The sequence below is a fragment of the Dermochelys coriacea genome, chromosome 3 (assembly GCF_009764565.3).
Source record: "Dermochelys coriacea isolate rDerCor1 chromosome 3, rDerCor1.pri.v4, whole genome shotgun sequence".
Classification (NCBI taxonomy): domain Eukaryota; kingdom Metazoa; phylum Chordata; order Testudines; family Dermochelyidae; genus Dermochelys; species Dermochelys coriacea.
In genome coordinates this window covers 168,320,516-168,337,742 of record NC_050070.1, presented here as the reverse complement: position 1 = coordinate 168,337,742, position 17,227 = coordinate 168,320,516, and the positions used below count along the sequence as shown (strand labels likewise).

General features: G+C 42.5%; 1 protein-coding gene across 6 annotated transcripts in view; it reads left to right on the top strand.

Annotated features, from left to right (window-relative positions):
- Positions 1 to 17,227, top strand: part of RPS6KC1 (ribosomal protein S6 kinase C1) — a 116,710-nt gene that overhangs the window by 69,807 nt on the left and 29,676 nt on the right. For all 6 annotated transcript variants that reach the window (XR_006280244.1, XM_038397001.2, XM_038396999.2 and 3 more), the window contains 2 exons: positions 4,078 to 4,125; positions 5,681 to 5,813. Coding sequence is in view for 5 of the 6 variants with exons in the window: in XM_038397001.2 (XP_038252929.1) it covers positions 4,078 to 4,125; positions 5,681 to 5,813 (181 nt within the window). In the remaining variant the exon portion in view is untranslated. The remainder of the gene's footprint in view (positions 1 to 4,077; positions 4,126 to 5,680; positions 5,814 to 17,227) is intronic.

Below are 17,227 nucleotides of genomic sequence, written 5' to 3'. Positions count from 1 at the left end.
TACAAAGGTGAGCAAACCCATGAGCAGTTTTTAAATTGGTGTGTTGTATTCTACAAATGAACAAATCCTGTCTGAGGGTTAAAGAAGCGATTATTTTGTCCTTTATGCTGACAGCTTCATTACTGATTGGCCTACTGTTGGTATTAAAAAAAAAAAAAAAGTTTGGCTCCTTATGATCTTTGTGCATGCAACTATAATATTAATATGGAGCCATAGAACTGTGAATTAAGAAGTGACTTTAAATGAGGTTGATGCATGAGATACAGATGTTAAATGCAGACATTCCTTTTCGTATACAGCCGTATGGCTAATAATTTCCAAGTGGCTAAAGCTCTTGTTAGCAAGAGTGCTGGTGTGTTAAGAATGGCCCTATAAATAACTTTAAGAGCTGAAGTTGAAGGTGCTTTTTTTTTTTAAAGACTATTGTTAACTAAACATTATTGCCAAACAGATGGAAACCATTCACCAGCCTGATGTTTTTAGGTCTAATTATATTATCACCAGTCCTGTACGGCTCAGTTGAAGAGGTGTATCCAGAGGCCAATTTATAATCATTTAGCCAACACCTGTTTGGGAGAAATTGACAGTCAAAGGGCACATTTAAAAAAAATCACATATGTTCTTGTATTTATTGCCTCAATGTGAACAGTACCTACCTACAAATAAACTTGGTAAAAGAAGACAAAGTGACTGTAAACAAAATATCCCTTCCTAACAATTTTTATTTGTCTTAATTTGGCATATCTTGTAAATTTTATTTTAAGACTGGTGGCTAAGCAAGGATAGTAAAACCAATGTTACTGCTATCATTTATTCCACTGGCTTCTTTTGTTACTGAGAGCCCTATAGAGCAGGCTTACAAAATCATCATGAAAATTCACCTGGCTAGGCACATTATCTACTCACCAGTCTTCCCATTATGATGAAAATGACATTCAACACATCCCTCAAAAAAAATTAATCCATTGAGTGGGCAAATATAATTTTTAGAGGCTGCTATAAAATATTTTATATCTTAGATTGCATAAACCCTTGTTTTAAAACCTCTTAAAACAGCTTCATCTTAAAACAATCAAGTATTTTTGTACACGGTACAATGAATGAGTATTACAGGAGGCGCTGGTAGTGACCTCTGTACTTAGGCTTCCATTAGAAAGGATTATTGCAACCTTTCCTTAAGAAGATCCAACACATCCACTGTTTGCAGCAGGCCTTTAAAATTAGACAGAGAAAATTCTTGGGCTGGGGCAGTGCCTTGTCTTCATCGCATGAAATTCTGTTCAGGTTTAGCAGAGTTATAATTAATGATTTAAAAATCAAAATTTCCCTTCTCATGCTTGTATTACTCTGGAATATGTTGGCAGTCTGCCCAGATAATTGAGTATGAACATTCTAAAGAGCTAGGCCCACACTGCTGTTACTTCACTGGGAATACCTGTGAGCTGCTGTCCGGGCACCATTATTCTTGGACCCAGCATGTGGCTCCAGCATTCTATTCCACCCCCTTTCTGGGTACTGTGTGGGGCAGGATCTTCCCCCAGCTCCCAGAGAGGAGGGAGAGCTGAGTGGGTTTCCCAGAACCCCCAAACCAACACACAATCCCATCAGATAATCCCTCTTTCGGTGGTGCCAGCTGGGGCAGGAGTCCTCCTCTTTCCAGAAGTGCGGAGGGGTGGGAAGAAAGCTGGGCTGGCCTGCTCCTGCCACCCACTGGCCCCAGAACATGGTGCCACTGGCCCATCACCCGCTGGAAGTCTTCTGCTACTGTCAGCTAATGTGGTTAGTCCTATAGCTCAAGTTATAGCAGTCTATGCTGCAATGCTGCAGGTTGTATGGATAACTGTAAATCTGGCATTTCCTGTGGTTTTTTTGTTTGTTTAAATGCTTCACTTTGCAGCTTAAATATGTTGTAATGTATTTTTTCTTTTTTTTAAATGTAATTGTATTTACATTGGAAGCATAACAGTTTGGAGAAATTTAAAGAGTGAATATTCTTGTTATGAAAATCAAATATGACTCAGACTGCACATGCTGTACTTCAGGGGTGGGCAAACTTTTTGGCCTGAGGGCCACATCTGGGAATAGAAATTGTATGGTTGGCCATGAATGCTCAAAAAATTGGAATTGGGGTACGGGAGGGGGTGCGGGCTCTGGGGTGGGGCCAGAAATGAGGAATCATGGGTGCAGGAGGGGATTCTGGGCTGGGGCAGGGTGGTGGGGTGTGCGTGGGGGGGATGTGAGGGCTCCAGCTGGGGGTGTGGGCTATGGAGTGGGGCTGGGGATGAGGAGTTTGGGGTGTAGGAGGGTGCTCCAGGTTGGGACCAAGGAGTTCGGAGTGTGGGAGGAGGATCATGGCTGGGGAAGGGGGTTGGGGCACGGGGGGTGAGGGCTCTGGCTGGAGGTGCATGCTCTGGGATGGGGCGGGGGTGAGGGGTTTGGAGTGCAGGAGGGTATTCCAGGCTTGGATTGAGCAGTTTGGAGGACTGGAAGGGGATCGGGGTTGGGGCGTGGGGGGAGGCTCAGGGTGCAGGCTCCCGGAAGCAGCAGCATGTCCCTTCTCCAGCTCCTAGGCCGAGGCGTGACCAGGTGGTTCTGCACACTTCCGTGTCCACAGGCACCGCCCCTGCAGCTCCCATTGGCTGAGGTCCCGGCAGTGCTTGGGGCAGGGGAAGCATGCAGAGCGAGCCCCCTGGCTGCCCCTATGCGTAGGAGCCTAAAGAGGGCTATGCTTCTGCTTCCGGGAGCCGCGTGGAGCGGCCCTCAACCCTGCTCCCCGGCTGGAGCACCAGAGGGAGGCAAGCCCCAGACTTTGCTTCTCAGTGGTAGCTTGTGGGCCAGATTAAAACGGTTGGCAGGCTGAATCCGGCCCATGGGCCGTAGTTTGCCCACCCCTGCTCTACATGTTTGATCTTGGAGTATTGGTCTTGTACACGTACCATTTTAGGTTATTGTACTGAAATGGAACTCTTCAGATATGCCTGGGCATCTATAGTCTTCGAATTCCAGGGTAACATGCTCAAGAGTCTGGGGGTTTGCAAAGAGATTTGGAGAACTCCAGTTCCCTAAAACTGGAATTTCTGAGGGTTGTCTTTCAAACAAGTGTCAATACTAAATTAACTAATTAGATTCCTTCTCCTACAAAGTAACAAAACATTGTGTAGCACCCATGGTGGTGTCACTAAGTTATAAATGAAGTTGTCTATGATGTGTCTGCAGCAGAGCCAGTACACTGTAATGAAGACTGTCTTTTGCAGCTATATCCACTTTCTGCAAAGAATCCATTCTCTTTTCCTAAATAAATATTCTTTTTCCATCTTACTGTAATATTGCAGTCCTAACAGCTGGATTTCCCTGCAACAATTTGTGTTGCCAGTTATAAATGCACCAAAACTGTAAGGTTGTGGAGGAATTCAACAGCAGTGATAGTAGAGTTGATTAAGGCATTAAAAATTTTAGGTGTTGCCGCAACCAGTATGAGCTAGAACAAGCCATGTTGTCGTCATAATACACGATTTTGGTTTGTTTCTTCCAACACAAACAGTCTTCAGTTGGACTTCCTGGGACTTCCATCAGCCTCACTCTAAAAAACAAAACACCCCCTGCCCTCCCCCAAGAAAACAGGGAGCCTCTGGGGAAGGGACAAAATTTGGGTATAAGAAACCTGGCGGTGTGAAAAGAAGTCTTATTGGGAGAAGGGAGTATTGGACTAAACTGAGGTGTAACAGCTTTTTGTGCAGTTATCCTAACTTGAGTTCTGCTGAATTATACCCTCACTCATAAAACACCAATTGGTGTTTTGGATTTTTTTTTGTTTAAGTCAAGTTTAAAATTTTAGGCAGCTGATTGGTAATCAGATGAAGTTTCTGCAGTATTCAGGAGACATCGCTCATGTCCTCAAGCATAAAAAAAAATCAGTAAAGGTCTTACTAATATGTTATCAGAATTTTTTTTAATAACATGCAGCTATTGTCCTATAGAAATGTTCAATAGTTGATTTTGAGTTGCCTACTTTTTAAATAGCTATATACTAATGAGAAACTTAAAATAGTTTTTTCTTTAAATTATGTGTTTTTTTAGGTTTTACTTGTAATGGATACTAGAACACAGCAGACGTTTATACTGAAAGTAAGTAAAGTCTTTATTCTACTTTCCTAAACAACTTGGCCTGCTAATTTACTCCACGCAAAGAAAATATTTCCTGTTTTTATGGTTGCCATCTATGTGAATTTTATTGGCACATTAACATTTTTATCTTCTAAATGTATTTGAAATATATTTTCACTTCCATCTCCTTTCCTTTCCTTTTTCTCTTCGGTTGTTGTATACATAGCATTACCACTGATCATGATAATGGTGTGATCATTGAGGCCAATATCCTAGCAGGCTTCAGTAAAGGATCATAGTTCTGTTAGAGCATAGGGGACATAAACCCTCATGCTTCAGTGCATACGTTAGGAAGAAATTTCTCCTATACACAAGCTACTCCATAACTGTTTGTTACAGGGCTTGTTCCCCTGAGGCATCTGATACTGGCCACTGTGAGAGACAGAATATTTGTTGAGGTGGACCACTGCTCTGATCCAGTATGGCAGTTCCTATGTTCTTAAAACTGTAGGCTACTATGCTGTGAAAGGTCCGTTTAATGCCAGTAAACTACTGAATTAACAATAAGGATCTCCCTGCATGGGAATTAAATCCTTCAGGTTTGCCTCCTGTGATTCATGTAGATCAAGTAAAAATTCTTTTGAGAACCCAGTGAATCCATCACGTTGGGAATTGGTTTAGTCTGAGGGCTTGATGCAGGCCTTACTCACACAAGGAATTACATTGATTTGAATTAGGCTCCCGAAATGAGCAATGGCTGCAGAACTGAGGCCCAAAGACTATGCTGTAGGTAACTGCTGAAACTTTATTTACACCTCAGCTTCAGGTACACTGTGTACACATGCTATAAACTGTTCTAATTCTATTTATCTTGCGTTAGAAATCCTAACAGATATTGTGCACAGAAAATCATTCCATTTATAATTCACAAATGGCTATTTGTAGACATTATATAGTTCAGATATTAAACCCTAGGTAAGCATGCTCATTGTATCTACAGGCAGAATAGATGAACTTTATACTTTTCCATTTTACTCCTTACATCCTGTTTATCAATATAATAGTAGGTCATACTTACCTCTCTCCCCCTCCTTTCCAATAACTTCATCTGTGTGCCACCTTCCAAAATCATTACCTCTTCAGGAACTGAATCTTTTCCTATTTTTTTAAGTATGGTGGTAATATAAAGATAACACATGAATCCAGGGTATTCTTTTGTCTCTAGAACATAGACTGATTTAAACAATGTCTTTTGCTTAAAAAAATAAATTTTTAAAAAAAGGTCATAGGGAAATAACTGTGTGTCATCCTGATGACTTAGTTTGAGAGAGATTCTAATAAAAACATTGACCCATGTAATTGATTTTAATGGCAGCTTTGTGCCATCTTCTGTTCTCTGGAAATGCGCCAGATGCCATCAGCAGAGCCTCGGGGGACTGAGGGGCATAGAGCAGCAGATGAGTGGTTTCTCTGAAGCCCAGAGTAACTCAGATAGATTAGCTTGGTTGATAAACACAGAGCACAGCAGGCTCCAAAGGCAACTGAGGGTACAACTGACCTTTTTGTTCTCTGTCAGGGTCTAAGGAAAAGTAGTGAGTACAGCAGGAACAGAAAGACCATCATTCCCCGCTGTGTGCCCAACATGGTGTGTCTGCACAAGTACATCATCTCTGAGGAGTCTGTATTTCTTGTGCTGCAGCATGCAGAAGGTTTGTCTGTGGTTTAAGTACATTGAAAAAAAATCAAGCTTTCAATTAATGATAAATTTAAATATCAAATTACTTTCTTATGTATTTTTCTAAACAAAATATTTTCAATCTTAATAACAAAACTATATAAATAATGGATTTTTTCCCTTATTCCTATTATGAATCTCATTCCTGTTTTGAATTTCCCCAAAAGCTTTAGTAATATTGTACATTTCTAACCATTTATTTTCTACAGGACAAAAAATGGTTTGGTTGAAACTGCAATCTATAGTATGTACAAGTCAACTCTAGGAGATAAAATCTTTTTGCCACTTTTGTAATCTTTGGCAAGTAAATCTTTTTAATGTTATGTAGCTAAAATGGGAAGTATTCCCATAAGAATTTAATAATTGCCTTCTAAAAAAAAGAATGTTTGCCTATTACTTAACATTACATCGTTATTCTGATCTGGGTTTTTAAGAAAATAGCCAGTGGTGTCAAATAGGAGTTCAAAGCAGAACCACAGAGTTGTGCCTTCAAACTATTTATAAAATTCCTGTTATATGTACAGGGAACAGGTGGCAAAAAATAATTACATTTTGATTTTTTTTCCCTCTGGATTTAAATATTCCCTAATTTTAATTACTCCTTTTTTGTGTAGAATGAGTTCAGAATATAAATTTCAGTTCTGCTAATATATTTCTTCCTTTTTAAGGGATGCTGCTAATTCAACCAGAATGGGGAAATGCAAGGCACAGAACTAGTTTATAGAGAAGATAAGTTTAGAGGAAATATTATTCCTTTTGTTTTAACTATTTGGGATTTATCTAGGCACATGTCACTTTGTCACAGAAGGGATCACAGACCAACAAAAGTTGACTCTGTAACATGAAGAAGTCTCTGTTTCTGTAGTATGTTTTATTTTTTTATTTTAAACTTGACTGTACAATGCTGCATGAAGGAAGACCTTACGTTATTAGGCTACAATATAACTGTATGTGAATCCTCTACCCCCCAAGAGACCATCCTGGGAATCTGAAAGCTATCAATTGACCTCTGACCTGAATGTATATTGGTAGTTTTTGGATCTTTGGAGAATCTTTGGAGAAACTTAGAAAATTTGTTGGGAATTCATTGATGCCAATGGACTTCTGCTCCCTGGAGTCTGCAGGGGCAAGGGATAGGAAGAAAAAATATTGGTGGGGTGGGGGTGGAGAGAGAAATCAGTTGATTATTATAACTTCAGGTCCCTAGGATTTTTAATTCTCTTGAGGAAAAGCTTCCTTTGGTAGCACAGGATGAAGATGGGATGAGAAAAGGAAAAGGTATTTCAGGGAAAATTATTAGGGTGGCCAATAATGAAACATCCCAAAAAGAACTTTAAAGTACACAGGAAACTGCCACAGTCCAGGGCAACCTTCTGGAAATGGTTACTACTTCCCAGTAAGGAATATCTTCCTTTGGCTCTGGTAAATGAAGAGGGGAAGGGAAGCAGAGATGTTTCATACCCCAGAGCTCTTTTATATAGAAGAGCAAAGAGGTGAGCTGAATGGATTGGACCGTCACTCGTTTTAAAAGGAAAACTTTACATCTTGGCGGGTCAGGAGAGAATAACAAATCCAGTGAAAAGTTACTGCCCTGGCCTGCTCATTCTTGCAGAAACCAACCATAACAAGCATTGAGTTCCGTAGGTAAAATTAATTTGTTTCAACTGCTGCTAAATTCCTACTTTGTATAAATTGTATAGGGCAAAGTGTTTTCTCTCAAATCCCTTTGGATATTAGGAATAATAGAGCAACATATTGTCTAGAAGTGGGCACATGATTGTCATAAATATAAAGGGAAGGGTAAACACCTTTAAAATCCCTCCTGGCCAGAGGAAAAACCTTTTCACCTGTAAAGGGTTAAGAAGCTAGGATAACCTCGCTGGCACCTGACCACAATGACCCAATGAGGAGACAAGATACTTTCAAAGCTGGAGGGGGGGAAAAACAAGGGTCTGGGTCTGTCTGGGTGAGGCTTTTGCTGGGGACAGAACAGGAATGGAGTCTTAGAACTTAGTAAGTAATCTAGCTAGATATGCATTAGATTATGATTTCTTTAAATGTCTGAGAAAATAAGCTGTGCTGAATAGAATGGATATTCCTGTTTTTGTGTCTTTTTGTAACTTAAGGTTTTGCCTAGAGGGATTCTCTATGTTTTGAATCTAATTACCCTGTAAGGTATTTACCATCCTGATTTTACAGAGGTGATTCTTTTTACTTTTTCTTCTATTAAAATTCTTCTTTTAAGAAACTGAATGCTTTCTCATTGTTCTTAAGATCCAAGGGTTTGGGTCTGTGGTCACCTATGCAAATGGGTGATTTTTTTTTTTACCAAACCTTCCCCAGGAAGGGGGGTGCAAGGTTTTGGTGAGTATTTTGGGGGGAAAGACGTTTCCAAATGGCTCTTTCCTAATAAAAAACCCGGTTAGACGTTTGGCGGTGGCAGCGAAAATCCAAGGGCAAAAGGTAAAATAGTTTGTACCTTGGGAAAGTTTTAATCTAAGCTGGTAAAAGTAAGCTTAGGAGGTTTTCATGCAGGTCCCCACATCTGTACCCTAGAGTTCAAAGTGGGGAAGGAACCTTGACATGGTGGCAGAGCGGTGGGATTAACTTGAAATCATTTTGAGATCAGCTTGAGATTTTTTTGAACCAGAAGCACAGATTTGAAAAGGAATTTTTTTTTCCCTTTGGGCTGCTGAAAAGCAGGGTTTTGGCTGAAAGCAGTTAGTTTTTTCTCTACTTTGGGGCCAGAGCAGAGACAAAAGGGAATTGTCTTTTGTGAGCTGGAGTTTTCTCTACCTAAAGGCAGGGTAGTTAACTTCCTGCAGGGAAATTCACCAGTCTCCACAGACCTGAAGAAGATTTTTTTTTTTTTTTTTAACCTAAGAGCAACTAGGGAGTTTTCTGCCTATTTGCCTGGAGACAAAGGTGTTAGGGTTGTGGGTTTTTTGAATTTTTTTGTTGTTGTTGTTGGTTTGTTGTTTTTTTTTTTTTAATTTTTCTGTAGGCTGGCAATCACTGTCAGAGAATATAGGTATCATATTACAGCATAGCAAAATTTTACAAGCCAAGTTTGTTTTTTTTGTTTGTTTTATTTCTAACTCTCGGGTGTAAAGTTAGTTAAAAACAGAGAGGTAAAGATGACAGAAACCAAGACACAACACAAATTGGAGTTAGCCAGACTGGAGGCAGTGAAAGAGGCAGAAAAAGCCCTAGAAGCTGCCCACAGGAGAGAATGGAGGCAAAGGACAAAGAAATGCAGGCAGCGAAAGAGGCAGAACAACCGAGAGGCTGCTCACAGGAGAGCTATGGAGGCAGAAAAAACCCAAGAGGTTGCTCATAGGAGAGCTATGGAGGCAAAGGAAAAAGAAATGGAGGCAAGGGCCAAAGAACTGGAGGAGAAGGAAAAAGAGAGGAAGCATGTGGAGGAGGAGAAGGAAAAAGAGAGGAAGCATGCACTGGAGATCGAGAAGGCAAAGGCTCAGCAGAATATACCAACAAACCCTAGCAATCCTTCTCCAGGTACCACTTCCCATCCCAGAAAGTTCCCCACCTACAAGGCAGGTGATGATACTGAGGCCTTCTTAGAAAACTTCGAAAGGGCCTGCCTTGGGTACAGCATTTCTACAGACCAATACATGGTAGAGCTGAGGCCGCAGCTCAGTGGACCCTTAGCTGAGGTAGCGGCTGAAATGCCTAAGGAACACATGAACCAGTATGAACAGTTTAAAACCAAGGCGAGAGTCAGAATGGGGCTAACCCCCAAGCATTCCCGTCAGCAATTCAAAGCCCTAAGGTGGAAACCAGACATGTCATTTACCCGACATGCCTATCACATTGTGAAACATTGGGATGCCTGGATATCAGGAGCAAGTGTTAAATCTCCAGCAGATTTGCCCTTCCTAATGCATATGGAACAGTTCTTAGAAGGTGTTCCTGAGGACATAGAAAGATACATCCTAGACGGGAAGCCCAAAACTATAATTGAGGCGGGGAAGATTGGAGGTGGCAGAAATGAAAAAATGGGTGGAGGTGGCAGAAAAGAAAAAAACTGGTTGCAGTTGGAGCGGATACCAGGAGGGACAACCTCAGATCACCCCCTATTACTGGGGGGCCACCCAAGGCCCCAACTATCCCCCAAGAACCCTCCATCCACCTTATCGTCCCGCCACACCGTTCTCCAGCAACCCACCTCGCCCCAGTGACCCGTCAGCTGGACGATGTTTTAAATGTAACGAGCCGGGGCATGTGAAGGCCAGCTTACCCAAGAACCCCAACAGATTACAGTTCATTGTACCGGAATCACACCAGAGGTCCTCAGGTCCAGATACCTCCCAGATACCCTTGGAGCGGACGGAAACTGTGAGTGTGGATGGGAAAAAGGTCACCGCGTGGAGGGAGACCGGAGCACAAGTGTCAGCTATCCATGCTTCCTTAGTGGACCCCAGTTTAATCAACACAGAGATCCAAGTGATGATTCAACCCTTCATGTCCAACTCTTTCAATTTGCCTACAGCCAAGTTGCCTGTCCAGTACAAGGGCTGGTCAGGAACGTGGACTTTTGCAGTCTATGATGATTATCCCATTCCCATGCTGTTGGGGGAAGACTTAGCCAATCATGTGAAGCGAGCCAAGAGGGTGGGAATGGTCACCCGCAGCCAGGCTAAACAAGCCATCACGCCCAGCTCTGTTCCGAAACTTCTACCAGGACCCGGTCAGAGGTGATGGACCCGGACACCAGGTCAATGTCTTCAACAGCAATAGTGGATCTAGTCTCAGAAACCCAGACGGAGCCAGTACCAGAACCGGAACCGGCAGAACAACCAGCACCAGACCCATTGCCAGCACTGAATCCAGTACTTGCAACCCCAACCCCAGAGGGCCCCACCAAACCTGAACCGGCAGCAGTCGATAACCCTACAAAAGAGGCTCAGCCGGAGCCTGAACCCCAACATAGTGCACCAGCGGAGAGGGGTTCACAGTCAACGGAAACAGCCCCATCCCCTACATCGCTTCCAGAGGGACCAAGCATAGGTCCACAATCCAGTGAGGAACTCATGTCTCCAGCATCACGGGAACAGTTCCAGACTGAACAGGAAGCAGATGAAAGCCTTCAGAGAGCTTGGACGGCGGCATGGAGCAACCCACCGCCTCTCAGCTCTTCTAATCGATCCAGGTTTGTTGTAGAAAGAGGACTTTTATACCAGGAAACTCTTTCTGGTGGACACCAGGAAGACTGGCATCCTCAGAGACAGTTGGTAGTTCCAACTAAGTACCGGGTCAAGCTCTTGAGCTTAGCCCATGATCATCCTAGTGGTCATGCTGGGGTGAACAGGACCAAAGACCAGTTGGGGAGATCATTCCAATGGAAGGGAATGGGCAAGGATGTTTCTACCTATGTCCGGTCTTGTGAAGTATGCCAAAAAATGGGAAAACCCCAAGACTAGGTCAAAGCCCCTCTCCAGCCACTCCCCATCATTGAAGTTCCATTTCAGCGAGTAGCTGTGGATATTCTGGGTCCTTTTCTGAAAAAGACACCCAGAGGAAAGCAGTACATACTGACTTTCATGAATTTTGCCACCCGATGGCCGGAAGCAGTAGCTCTAAGCAACACCAGGGCTAAAAGCGTGTGCCAGGCACTAGCAGACATTTTTGCCATGGTAGGTTGGCCCTCCGACATCCTCACAGATGCAAGAACTAATTTCCTGGCAGGAACTATGGAAAACCTTTGGGAAGCTCATGGGGTAAATCACTTGGTTGCCACTCCTTACCACCATCAAACAAATGGCATGGTGGAGAAGTTTAATGGAACTTTGGGGGCCATGATACATAAATTCATAAATGAGCACTCCAATGATTGGGACCTAGTGTTGCAGCAGTTGCTCTTTGCCTACAAAGCTGTACCACATCCTAGTTTAGGGTTTTCACCATTTGAACTTGTATATAGCCGCGAGGTTAAGGGGCCATTACAGTTGGTGAAGCAGCAATGGGAGGCATTTACACCTTCTCCAGGAACTAACATTCTGGACTTTGTAACCAACCTACAAAACACCCTCCGAACTTCTCTAGCCCTTGATAAAGAAAACCTACAAGATGCTCAAAAAGAGCAAAAAGCCTGGTATGATAAACATGCCAGAGAGCGTTCCTTCAAAGTAGAAGACCAGTTCATGGTCTTAAAGGCGCTCCAGGCCCATAAAATGGAAGCGTCGTGGGAAGGGCCATTCACGGTCTAGGAGCGCCTGGGAGCTGTTAATTATCTCGTAGCATTCCCCACCTCCAACCGAAAGCCTAAGGTATACCGTATTAATTCTCTAAAGCCCTTTTATTCCAGAGAATTAAAGGTTTGTCAGTTTACATCCCAGGGAGGAGATGACGCTGAGTGGCCTGAAGGTGTCTACTACAAAGGGAAAAGTGCTGGTGTCGTGGAAGAAGTGAACCTCTCCATGACCCTTTGGCATATGCAGCGACAGCAGATCAAGGAGCTGTGCACTAGCTTTGCGCCAACGTTCTCAGCCACCCCAGGACTGACTGAACGGGCATACCACAGGTAATTGACACAGGTAGTACTCACCCAATTAAAGTCCAACATTACCGGGTGTCTCCTCAAGCTAAAACTGCTATAGAACGGGAGATCCAGGATATGTTACAGAAGAGCATAATCCGCCCCTCTGGCAGTGCATGGGCATCTCCAGTGGTTCTAGTTCCCAAACCAGATGGGGAGATACCTTTTTGCGTGGACTACCGTAAGCTAAATGCTGTAACTCGCCCAGACAACTATCCAAATGCCATGCACAGATGAACTGTTAGAGAAACTGGGACGGCCCCAGTTCATCTCTACCTTAGACTTAACCAAGGGATACTGGCAGGTACCGCTAGATGAATCCGCCAAGGAAAGGTCAACCTTCACCACACGTTGGGCTGTATGAATTTAATGTACTCCCTTTCGGGCTGCGGAATGCACCCACCACCTTCCAAAGATTTGTAGATGGTCTCCTAGTGGGATTAGGGGAATATGCAGTCGCCTACCTTGACGATGTGGCCATATTTTCGGATTCCTGGGCAGAACACCTGGAACTCTACAAAAAGTCTTTGAATGCATAAGGGAGGCAGGACTAACTGTTAAGGCTAAGAAGTGTCAAATAGGCCTAAACAGAGTGACTTACCTTGGATACCAGGTGCATCAAGGAACTATCAACTCCCTACAGGCCAAAGTGGATGCTATCCAAAAGTGGCCTGTCCTAAAGTCAAAGAAACAGGTTCAATCCTTCTTAGGCTTGGCCAGTTATTACAGGCGATTTGTACCGCAATACAGCCAAATCGCTGTCCCACTGACAGACCTAACCAAAAAGAAACAGCCAAATGCCGTTCAGTGGACCAAAGACTGTCAGAAGGCCTTTAACCATCTTAAAGCGACACTCATGTCTGACCCTGTATTAAGGGCCCCAGACTTTGACAAACCGTTCCTAGTAACCACCGATGCTTCCGAGCGTGGTGTGGGAGCAGTTTTAATGCAGGAAGGACCGGATCAAGAATTCCATCCTGTCGTGTTTCTCAGCATGAAGCTGTCTGAGAGGGAAAGCAACTGGTCAGTGAGTGAAAAAGAATGTTACGCCATTGTCTACGCTTTGGAAAAGCTATGCCCATATGTTTGGGGATGGCGTTTCCACCTGCAAACCAACCATGCTGCGCTACAGTGGCTTCATACCGCCACGGGAAATGACAAAAAACTTATTTGGTGGAGTTTAGCTCTCCAAGATTTTGATTTCTACATCCAACACATCTCAGGAGCTTCTAACAAAGTGGCTGAGGCACTTTCCCATGAAAGTTTCCCAGAATCAAATGGTTAAAATCGTCCTTGAGATGTGGAAAATATTGTTAGTCCTTATATACTTGGTAGTATATTTAGAGGTGCATGTGTCTTATTAACTCTGTTTTTTCCTAGAGCTCCAGGAAGAAATCCCAGCCAGTGTTTCACCCTATCTGTGATTTGGGGCGGTGTGTCATAAATATAAATGGAAGGGTAAACACCTTTAAAATCCCTCCTGGCCAGAGGAAAAACCCTTTCACCTGTAAAGGGTTAAGAAGCTAGGATAACCTCGCTGGCACCTGACCACAATGACCCAATGAGGAGACAAGATACTTTCAAAGCTGGAGGGGGGGAAAAACAAGGGTCTGGGTCTGTCTGGGTGAGGCTTTTGCTGGGGACAGAACAGGAATGGAGTCTTAGAACTTAGTAAGTAATCTAGCTAGATATGCGTTAGATTATGATTTCTTTAAATGTCTGAGAAAATAAGCTGTGCTGAATAGAATGGATATTCCTGGTTTTGTGTCTTTTTGTAACTTAAGGTTTTGCCTAGAGGGATTCTCTATGTTTTGAATCTAATTACCCTGTAAGGTATTTACCATCCTGATTTTACAGAGGTGATTCTTTTTACTTTTTCTTCTATTAAAGTTCTTCTTTTAAGAAACTGAATGCTTTTTCATTGTTCTTAAGATCCAAGGGTTTGGGTCTGTGGTCACCTATGCAAATGGGTGATTTTTTTTTTTTTACCAAACCTTCCCCAGGAAGGGGGGTGCAAGGTTTTGGTGAGTATTTTGGGGGGAAAGACGTTTCCAAAGGGCTCTTTCCTAATAAAAAACCCGGTTAGACGTTTGGCGGTGGCAGCGAAAATCCAAGGGCAAAAGGTAAAATAGTTTGTACCTTGGGGAAGTTTTAACCTAAGCTGGTAAAAGTAAGCTTAGGAGGTTTTCATGCAGGTCCCCACATCTGTACCCTAGAGTTCAGAGTGCAGAAGGAACGTTGACAATAATAAGCTCAGTCACTGTTCAGTTAATGATTCCTTATAAAAACTACTAATTTTGAGAGAGAAGCTTATTTCGGTGAACCAAACATAAAGGAAAAACAATTGCATTTTAAAATAATATGCCCTCCTTAATAGAAGACATATTTGTGTATGCGGAAAAAACATGCAAAAGAATGTATTGTAAATAAGCACTTATTCGTTCTTATCTAAATCTCAACTATACAAAGTAGCACAAACACTCTCACAGCCTGAAATCATCCTAAACACCTCCTTCAGTGTGTCCTGTCTATCCTTCAGTGATGTACTCAAGTGATACCGGAGACGAATTGTGCTACCCCAGATTCTAATTCACCTTCCTTTGAGGCATAGCAAGGTGGTCAAAGTTCTTGGATGGCTATGCTTCCATCATCCAAACTCCAGATGACCCTGACTTACTATTGTGGTTGTTGATTTATTTATATGCTGATTAGTGCCTAGATGCCTCAACTGAGGTCTGAGGTTCTTTGTACTAGATGCTGTCCATACACATTATAAGGAAAAGTCCTTGACCCTGAACGCTTATAGTATAAATAGACAAGTCAAAGGGTGATAGAAAGGAAGTGGTGTTCCCATTTAAAGAGGGGGAACTGAGGTACAGAGGGATACGGTGACTTGCCCAAGACTATGCACAGGAAATGTCATAGATCCAGGATATGAACACAGATCTTCAGAGTACCTGTCCAGTTTCTTATTTAGAAACCATCCTTCTTCCCTCACCTTTGTCAGTCAATAAAGTAAAAAAAAAAATAAAAATTGCCCTTGTGTTTCTAGTATCCATGGTGATTCTCTGACATCAGCCCTTGAGGTTCCCCAGCTCATCTGAATTCCCACACCAAAGATCACTTCCCATCTCTGTCTTAGTAAAGCATAGCTAGAAGACCGTGAGCACGAGATTAGTTGGAATCCTGACAGTCCTGATACCCAGACTGAGAGGCTTTTTTGATTTTTGCCAAGAAAAATAATTGGAAGGTGATTGACACTCAGGATGGGGATTTTGATACGGGCTGGTGCAATGGACAGTGGCTGACTCAGTAAGATCTTTTAAATTGTTGGACATTGTAGAAGTAGAAATCCTGACTGTAAAATGGGGTAAAGTTACACTGTATTTGTATGGGGAGGTTAGACTTTGTCACCAAGAACACCATGCTGTGTTGATGAGAGGAGAAACCTGTTAGTTAATAGCAGTCAGATTGCCAGAATCTTGTAAATTTCTAGGGTAGATAATCTTATCAAAATCCCTACAGAGGAGGTTTTTGTAAATTATGGCTACCTCACACTCATTCCTCTAAAAGCCATCTCTTTCTCTGCTTTTCGATTCCCCTGATCAGTCAAAAGCCAAAACTTTTTAATGATCCAGAGCTCCAAGGTCTAATGGTAGAGCTAAAAAGGCTGCTTAGTCACTTAGAGGTACTAGCATTACTGCTTCCAGTTAAAAACAAAAAACGATAAACAGGCAGAGTATGCTTTGCAGTCATCTTTGGGAATGGATAAAAACTTCAGGGTCAGTGCCTGTTTTGGTTTAAATGCCTAAAACTGTATGTCACTCCTGTATTTATCCTTTACATCCAAACTTCAAAAAGTTCTGTTTTATTAGAAAGGAGCATTGAGCGAATAGAACATTTGGTTTATATATTGCTCCATGGTGGCTTATCATGCTTAGAGTACCATGCTTAGGTACTAGTTGTACCATTCGGAAGTTCAAGGATAAAAATGTTAATTTTAACTGGAAAACAGTTTGGATTAAGGCCTGTTCAGAAGAGGTTGTAAAGTTGCATATGAAGGTAGCTTGCTTATTTGCGAAGGGCTTTGCTGTTGATTTTATACCTACTCCCTTTACTGCACAACTTATATCCACTGTCAGGTTTAAAACTATTGAGTTTTAAGCTGGACTCGGAAAACTTGACCCCAAACATTCTTTGATTAAGAAGAAAACATTCTTGTTTTACCCAGAAGTGGTGATGCTGTCATTCCTCCAAATACAGTTAGTGGGGCTGGTGGATTCCCTTATAAGCTCTTCCCATGGTCACAAAACATTAGAGGGCTTTAGGGAGGTGCGTTAGAGGCAAGGAAGTCCACAAAGTTATCTGGTAGCTTTGTCAGAAAGCATTTGGCAAGATGTACTGTGGTGGAGAGCTGGTGTGATGTTAACAAGGCCTTAGTTTTTGTTGGCACTACCAATACCAGAAATTTTAGAAACAGATGCTTCAAAAATAGGCTGGGGGGCTTCCTTGGTACATCAGAGTTTAAGTGGCTGTTGGAAACTGTCAAATCTCTTTAAGCATAAACAAGCTGGAGCTTCTATCAGTCTGGAGAGCACTCAAGAAACTTCAAATTGAAGAGGCTTTCAGGGTATGGGAACTAATGGACAACAATTCAGTGGTGGCCTGTCTTGCCAAACTAGGGACTCGCTGGTCAGAATGGATTACATTACTAACCATAAAGATTTTATTGCCAGTCCTGAGAAAGTAGTAGTGGCTGTTTTGTCCTTGTCCAAAAGTTGGTTTGAAACGACAGCTCTCTCTCAATTTTTGTCAGATGGTGGGCACAC